General features: G+C 43.8%; 1 protein-coding gene across 8 annotated transcripts in view; it reads right to left on the bottom strand.

The window, feature by feature from the left end:
* Positions 1–1,041: 1,041 nt before the first annotated feature.
* The window catches only part of TMEM44 (transmembrane protein 44), a 49,744-nt gene continuing 42,159 nt past the window's right edge, over positions 1,042–8,626 (bottom strand). The window contains exons 10-12 of one of the 8 annotated variants that reach the window (XR_011464317.1): positions 6,751–7,566; positions 2,676–2,854; positions 1,043–2,515 (exon numbers count right to left, since the gene is read on the bottom strand). Coding sequence is in view for 1 of the 8 variants with exons in the window: in XM_005903395.3 (XP_005903457.2) it covers positions 7,456–7,566 (111 nt within the window). In the remaining 7 variants the exon portion in view is untranslated. The other 7 variants (XR_011464315.1, XR_011464312.1, XR_011464314.1 and 4 more) reach the window with 7 other exon arrangements.

Genomic DNA, 8,626 nt, shown 5'->3' with positions numbered 1-8,626 from the left:
TACGATGCACATGCTTATACTATTCACCTGGATTCATCAGTTGACCCCATTTCATCACGTTTGTTTTAGTCTTCATATATAGCTGAACAATACATACTTTTTCTTGTCTGACCATTTCAAAGTGGCCAAATCATGCTGCTTCTCTCCTAAATAGCTGGCATGTCTATCTGAAGAATAGGGGGTTCTCCTACACAACCATACTATTATCACTCTCAAGAAAATGAAATAATAATGTTAGCTAATATGCAGCACACGCTCCAATGTCCTTGATTTTGGTAATGTGAACGTCATATCCTGGTTAAGGTGATATCCTCACATCACCCCCACAGTAATATGCAGATTTCATCATTGTACAGGAATCTATTTCCATTTGTAATTAATAAAGTAATTAGCAGGGTGTGATGAAATAAAATCTATCTTTTAAGACAGGACAAGAAAACTTAAACATAAAATCCTTTCTCTGCATCCAGTTGCAACTCCTCCCTCTCCTTAATGTCCAGTGAGTATCTGCAATACACATACACCAGAACTTCTCGGTGATGGGAGCGCCTCTTAACTGTAACGTTCACTTTTACCCTTGTTTCCAACACTAGTCATGTAAATTCCTTGAAGATTAGCACTTTTCCCCAATTCTGTAGTGGGTCGTGCTGACTTTAAGCCCACTTTGCACACGTTTCCCTGGACTACATAACCTTGGTGAACTTTATGCAAAACATTAGTATGTCATTTTGATGTATTTACTGTTCTTTGTCTTGTCCTTTGTCTTAAGAATGACTTCTAACAGAAAGAATAGCTCTCAGAGCTTTCTGAGAATCTGTTTCCTGGGTTATAATCTTCAGTTTGGTTCAAATAAAATTCCCTTTTTTTCTTCTTAGGTTGATTGTTAACTGAATTTTCATACACAAGAGGTACTTTGTGACCCTGTGAATGTCTTCTCATGAGTTTTTAGCAATTATTGAGGTCCTTGCCTGTCAAATATTATTATGATGGATCACTTTGTTTTAATCCCCCCAAAAAATGCTCATTATGAAAAAGGTATAAAATACTGAAAAGTATAATGAAAATATAATTTCTACATCCACACAGAGAGCAAGATGAAAATACATGCACAATACATAGTTACTTATAAGCTTCCCCTCTTCTAATGTTTACATGAATGTTATTCGGGGGAGCATATAGGTATTCATAACTTTCTTCAGTTTATTTTGTATACTTATATGATAAACAATACTAATTTTAAAAGTTTATAATATTCTGCAACAACCTATGGGGAAAAAATCTGAAAAGGAATCTGAAAGTAAATCTGATTTACTTTGTTGAACAGCTGAAACTAACACAACATTGTAAATCAACTATACTCCAATAAAAAAATTTTTAAATGTTAATGAAGCACCAAAAAGTATTTAAAAGCATAACATTTACAAATATATCCATGACAGTTACTTCTGTATATTAACATATATATATATTTTGATATGCCTCTTTTCTTATTCATACTAAAGAAAGTGAAAGTGTTAGTCACTCAGTCGTGTCTGACTCTTTGCAACCCCATATACTGTGGCCCACCAGGCTCCTCTGTCCGTGGAATTCTCCAGGCAAGAATACTGGAGTGGGTTGCCATTCTCTTCTCCAGGGGATCTTCCCGACTCAGGGATCCAACCCACGTCTCCTGCATTGCAGGTAGATTCTTTACCATCTGAGCCACCAGGGGGCTCATACTACAGAACTCTCCAAAAAAAAAAAAAATCTGTCCTTTTAGTCTTCCCACCTTGCTTTTAAACAACTAGGCTTTCATATTTTCTCAGGGGCTCTCTCCTGTCTGTTTTCCCTGGTTTGAGAATCACTGCTATCTGGTCTCCCTTTATTGTTCTTTAGTCTTGAGGGATGAGATCAGCAACGAGTTGGAACTACAGCAGCTGCTTGAGCCAAGGGGTTTCTCTTGGAACCAAAGGTTTATGCTGCAAACTTGAAAGGGAAGAGAATTTAGGGGGAAATATTTTTAAACTGGGGAATGTATTCAACTGCTTCTATAGTAAAGAAACCACTACTATAAGAATCCATATAATCCCCTTACTATAGAAAGTCTCATTGTCTTCTGCAGATTTTTCTTTCCATGTTGGAACTGGGAATTCAAGTTGTGAGAATGAGCAAGCCACTCAGGCACTGAACTAGATGATTTCAAGTAATTCAGATCTGTTCCTCTGTGATCTTCTAGGTCTAATACCCAAATAGCATTTGTTCATGAAAGTATAATGTTTAATCTTTCCAAACAAGTGGGGTTTTGAGGCTTTATCACTTTTGTGCCTGTTCTAAATACATTTATGAAAACATCTCACACAAATAGAAAGACTTTAAAAGTAATTTCCTTAGGGCAATGTTCTCAAAGGATCACTTGAGGAGCTTGTTAAAGATTCCCAGACCCTGGGACTTCCCTGGTGGTCCAGTGGTTCAGACTCTGCACTTCCATGCAGGGGGCTCCATGTCTGGTAGAACTAAGATCCTGCATACCTCAGTGCTGCAAACAAACAAACAAACAAAAACAAATGAACAAAAAGCAAACCCCCAAAGATTCCCAGGCCCTGTCCAGATCTAGGAAATCACTAGGGTGGAGCCTAAGAGCCTATTATTTGAACAGATATCACACACACCAGAGCTTTAAGAGCTTTAGGACATACATATTCCACAGTGCACTTGCTGGTCAGAAGGAAAGGCCTGTGGCATAGCTCTTCTCACACATGGTCAGGCTGTCCTTGGGAAAGACAGTGGCAGCTGCAGTGTAGAAGAGCCCTTTTCCGGTTGTGGGTTTAGAAAATCTCTGAGACTTGCACTGGTGATGCTCCAAGCACTAGGACACCTGCAGGAGAGATCAAAGGATGAAGGTCAAGGTCAAGTCCAGAGCAGAGGCGGGACTAGCTAGGCTGTTCTGAGGGCAGGTGCGACCTGTCGTGGGCAGGACTTAGAAGCTGGAAGCTAGATCAGGAAAAAGCAAGAGGAAAGGGCCCTGGCACGAAGGATTCCACAGCAACAAGCAGGATGTAAAGAGTTTCGACAAACAGTTCTCAACACACCGTGGTGTCTCATTAGCTTGTACTTAATGGAAGTTGGAGAGAATCTAGCCAAGAAAAACAAAACAAAAACAGTATAATCTTGGAAACTTAGGGCGGGAAAGCACGTCTGAAATCAAACCGAAAGGAGAAAACTGCTAGAACAAAGCAGTCTTTAAAAAAAAAAAAAAGAGTGGGTGGGTGGACCATTATGGGTACAAGGGAGGAGCAGGGCGCTGATGTTTTCCTTTACAAGCTTTTTGTTACAGTCTGATTCTCTTTTTAAAAACCGTGTACCTGCGATATTAAAAACAAAAAACAAAAAACGTATTTTAAATATATTTAAAAACAGAGTCTGCTCTGCAGTACATCCTAAAGGATGCTGAAGGATCTCAAATACTTTGAGAAGGGTAATCTCGAGATTATCCCCTTAGAAAACAAGCGGTGTGAAATGCACCCCAAGAGCCGTCCTCTGCGGTGCCCCCGAGGCCCGGGCGCGGGGGCGGTGAGGTAGGAACGCGCACACAGCGCGGACTGAGGGGCTGGCACATGCAGAATTCACGACTCGCGTGAGGCGGTGGCTGCACAGTGCGCACGCGCCGAGCCACACAGGCCCTCTCTTCCCGGAAGTCGGCGGGCGGTGGTTTGAATAGATCGCAGGCTGCTGGGGTTTGGCAGAATCACAGAGGGAAAGGTAGCAAGTAGCAGCTGGGATTCACTTCTCATGGTGCCACTAGGGGCCTCCCTCCCCGTCACAACTTGTGGAGGCCACTTACTGCCCCACTAAGGCAGTGTGGAGGGTGAGAAGGGGGCGAGCGCCCCTAACCCAGGATAGGGACTTAGCCCTGCTGCAATCACATAAGAAAAGCTTTTCTTTTTCTAAATGATTGATACAGAGTTCGTTTTCTGTCACTGTGGAAAATATTATTCATATCTCATATTTAAGACTTTTCAGTATTGGAAGGAAACTGCAGACATTTTTAATGTCATATGCTGTGATCTCTTGTTACAGCAAAACTTGGACTCTTCATAAAAGGGGGATTTTATCTTAAACGGATAGTAAAATTCAAACAGAGAGAAGTGCATATTATATAATGAAACCTGTTTTTAAAGTGTATCTAAAATTTCTCTTGATAATGCCTCTTTCTTGAGAGTTTATGAACATGTCAGTCTTCCGTAGGAAAGAATTCACTGGCATGTTCATAAAAGGGAAAAAGGGACAGAGATTTGCCCTTTCATTTTACAGATGAGGAAATTGTAAGGAGAAAGGGACATGACTTGACAAGTCTCTCACTGAAGCAGACCTAGGAACTGGAGCCCAGCCATGCTTCTTGCTCTCCTGGCTCTGGGGGAGCCATACCCCACTGTAACAATCACATGTGAGTGCATCGGGTGTTTGTTCATACGTCTCTTCACCATACTCAAGTACTGGGGGAGATAAGGGGGTTGGTTCTTCAGGGTCTAGACAGATTTTAAGAAAATTTTACTGATACAGTTCTCCCTAAATCACAGATTTCTTTCTTTGGGAGATTAAAATGGGTGAATTTTTTTTTTTTTTTTTTTTGAGTAGCTTAAGCAGGGGCCGGATGACCACTTAATCACTTATTGGAGTTGTCAGGCTCTTCACTCCTCTGAAGTTTCTTCCATCTGACAGTGTGATTCTTTGGTTACCAGCTGGCTTTCCGGACATATGTGGCCAGGAATTAAAGGGAGGAAGGAAACTAATCCTTCTTCAATGTCTACTTTGAGTCATCTAGTGTTAGTATTGGAGAAGGCAATGGCACCCCACTCCAGTACTCTTGCCTGGAAAATACCATGGACAGAGGAGCCTGGTAGGCTGCAGTCCATGGGGTCGCTAAGAGTCGGACACGACTGAGCGACTTCACTTTCACTTTTCACTTTCATGCATTGGAGAAGGAAATGGCAACCCACTCCAGTGTTCTTGCCTGGAGAATCCCAGGGACAGGGGAGCCTGGTGGGCTGCCGTCTATGGGGTCGCACAGAGTCGGACACGACTGAAGTGACTTAGTAGTAGTAGTGTTAGTAGTGTTATGCATTCCATATATATTACTTACTCTTCACAACATGCTTTCTAGATAGCTATTATTCTCAGCCTACCCCAAGAGTTCACCACGTTTAAGTAACAAGCTCCAAGCCATGCAGATAATAGGCAGCACAACTACTATTACACCATCTCTTATGATCAGATGAATGGGCAGGAGAGGAGGATTACACAATTGGTTCCCAGCTTCTCCCTAGTGTAGGCAACCTCTTTGCACTGCTATTTGAGTCTTCAGGGCAATTAACTCCCATTATCATCCTGGTCTGACTGACAGTTAGGGATGGAGTTGCAACAGAGGCCCAGGGCAAGAATCCTCTTACTAGGAGGAAGGCATTTTGGCTGGCACTTCTTCACAAAGGCTCCAGAGTTACAGAGCTTTGAATAACAGGTTCTTATTAAACAATGAGGCCAAACTTTGCTTCCAAAATTCTCAGTTTAAATGTTCACTCTGGATGAAGAGACTTGGGAGTCTGTTTTGAGATAAGCTCGGACAATGATAATAAGAAATGGTTTGTGAAGGAAGAGGCTGGGACAATGGGATCTAAAGAGATGGTCAACATCTACAGCTCAAGCAATTTGTGCTGGTCAAAGCCAGCAAGATCACTTGATGTTATTGAATGAATGGACATTCCCATCAGGATCCAACCAACTTCTGGGAGCATAAGCCAGTCTTCCCTTGGAGGGAGGGGACATACTAAAGGCAAACTCCAAGGATGTCATCCTATTCCCATGCCTTTTACCTTTCCAAGAATAAACACATTTTCTTCCCTGCTGTCACCAATCAGATTAAACACACTCCCCAAGTTGGTACTGTATCCATGACTGTACATTTCTGCTTCCTGAAAAGTTGTGGCTGTAGGGATGGAAAACTGACCAATCAGCTGTGGTTGATCTGAGGCATGCCAGTCAGCTTCCTACTCTTATCTTCCTGTAGCTACCAGTCAGCTATAGAATTAAGTACCAACTCCCAGTTCCTCTCCAGCCTCTTCACCCTTTCTCTATTTCCATTCTGGCTACATCAGAGTCTTCTTTCCTTGGCTAGATTCCCCTCTTCCCTGCTTCCAATTCTCTGTGTGGTTTCATCTTCTGGAATGTTCTCCTAACCCCTACCCCTGCCCCCAACTCAAAAGTTTCATCTTCCATCAAAGTACAGCTTCAGTGATTAAGATCACAAAGCAAAACCAACTTAGCAAACCCCGTTACCAGACAACCAGGGTCCAAAGCAACTGGATAAATAGGGTGGCTTTAGGTTCACTTCTAGTTCACATGTCACACAGGGAATTGATTAGAATCTATGCAGAGACCTGTGAAACCGAACTGCTTCCCAGAGGCACCCCCTCTTTCATGCTGGTGAGACTTGCACTACCCCTTAGGAGCCACTGGGCAGCTGCAGCTGAATCACACAGGCTGCCAGGGGCCAGCCAAGAGCAGAGCTGTGTTTCTTGGCATTTCTCCCAGATCCCCTCGTGGCTGACTTTGGAGGCTGTGCTGGGATTCAGATGTATCCCTGAGCTCCATGGTGAAATACTGTAGTTCTCTCAATCAGGATTTATTCATTCCAGTGTTTCTCCCACCTTAGCTCCAAAATAAACCTGCAAGGGGATCTCGGTGCTTGAATTTAACACCTCCGGCCATGCCTCTTACCCTTTGCGTGCTTTCAGCTACCCTCTAAAGCAGACAGTCCCCTTCACCTGCAGACCCTGCTCCAGCACACACTTTGCCAGATTGGAGCAAGTCCTCGTACCTAGAGCAATTTGCTCTGCTTGCCTTTGCAATACCAGTGATCTTGTAAACACTTGGTTCATCAAACAGTCCTCTCTCAACTTTCAGCAGAAAACTCTAGTGGGTTACTGGAAGGCAGTAGTCAGGTCCCATCAGAACTTGTCATTGTGTCCTAGACACCCAGAATGTGGGCCCACCGCTCGCTAGGCTTAGCCAGGTCTTGCAGAATGGGACTTTGCTGAGATCCAAATATATTAGCTGCTTGTTAGATGAACTCATTCACAGCAGATATTCAGAGTATGGTTGACTCCAAAGGGAAAAGGAAAAGAGGGCCCAAAGTCCTTTAGATTATATGTCAAAGCACGAGTGGTTTTTGACAAACTGCCGATCTTTAGAACAAACTTTGGGCATGTTCAAGTCTGTCCACTGGGCCCAAAGTCTTAGCTCCATTCTGAGCGGTAGTGGAGACCAGCCAAGTTCCATGACAGCTCCTGGTTCCTCACTTTCATGGGCAGCCTCGGTAGAAGCTTAATTCCTACTACGGCTGTCCCTGAAGGTTATCCCTGCTCAGTTCCTGACAAATGTTTGACCCTGGGCTCTGAGCTGCTGAGTTGGCTCCAGAAAGTGTTACTCATCGGAGGGCAAGTCCACTGGCTTCACAGACCACCTGTGTGCCTGTGATCTGAGTGTCTCCATGATGTCTTTGTTCCCTCCAAGGTTTACATCTTCAGGATCCCACTGTGGAAAAAAGACACAAGAGGTACCTTGGTGGACTAGACCCGTCCTATCTCTTACAGTTCCCCCAACAACAGCTCCAGTCCTGATTCTCAAGGCCCAGGCACAGACAAGAACAAACAGATAAGGACAGGGGAACCAGGCCTGTGATTCTAGGACCTAATAGGGCAAGTGTAACTCTAAATCAAGGAATTAACGGACAGCTACCCTGAATAGATCAGTCCTACTTCCCCTCCTGTTCTCTGTTCCCCCTGCCTTCACCAAGTCCTTCTCTAGTGAGCCTGAGGCACGTTCCCTTTATCCTGAGAATTTCCATCTCTATGCCAGACTCAATCCTAGAAAAGACCAGGAAAACTCAACCTATTCCTTATGGCCTGGGTAAGACTCTCCTCCTCCAAGAAGCCTACCCTGACACCCACTGAGCTCTTACCGTCTTCTCTGTACTGCTTGTATCACTGGTTTGCGGCTGATCATGGGAGGTCCTGCCCTTTGCCTGAGAGTCTACCTTGTCCTCAGGTAGATAACAGAGCCCCTTAAGAGTAGGGCACCCCCCGCTCCCCATATGGTGCTTCTTCTGAACTTGAGGTCAGCTAACTCATCAAAAACAAACACTTAAAACCTAATCCAGAGTGGTGGTCACTGCCAGTGACTATTTCATCACTGACTCAGACAAGTATGGGAAACTGAAATTTGCAGGAGTAGGAATAAAAGGTTAAAAAAAAACAGGTGAGCACACAAGTACTGATGAAGCGGCATACAGTCTTCCTATTGTTCTAATAGTTTGGATAAGAGAGAGAGCTCTGTGTGTGGGCCAAAAGCAAGGGAATCCTTACTGATTCCAGCCACAGAGGTATGTGGGGTTCTGCTGTGGGTCTTCATTTCTCCATGTGTGAACTGGGAGTCTGAATCAGGAACTAGATAATATGAGCTCCCATTTCTGAGTTTCTATGACTGGTGATTCTGAGTCACAAGGCTGCATTTGAAGGTATCAAAAGACCCAGGAAGCAACAAGCAAAGGCCATGTAGGATGTGTCAGCCCAGGCCAGACAGTCTATTTGGGCAA

This window comes from Bos mutus, chromosome 1, assembly GCF_027580195.1.
Source record: "Bos mutus isolate GX-2022 chromosome 1, NWIPB_WYAK_1.1, whole genome shotgun sequence".
NCBI classification, from domain to species: domain Eukaryota; kingdom Metazoa; phylum Chordata; class Mammalia; order Artiodactyla; family Bovidae; genus Bos; species Bos mutus.
Note: the sequence above shows the minus strand (reverse complement) of the source record. Positions and strands in the feature narration are given on the sequence as shown.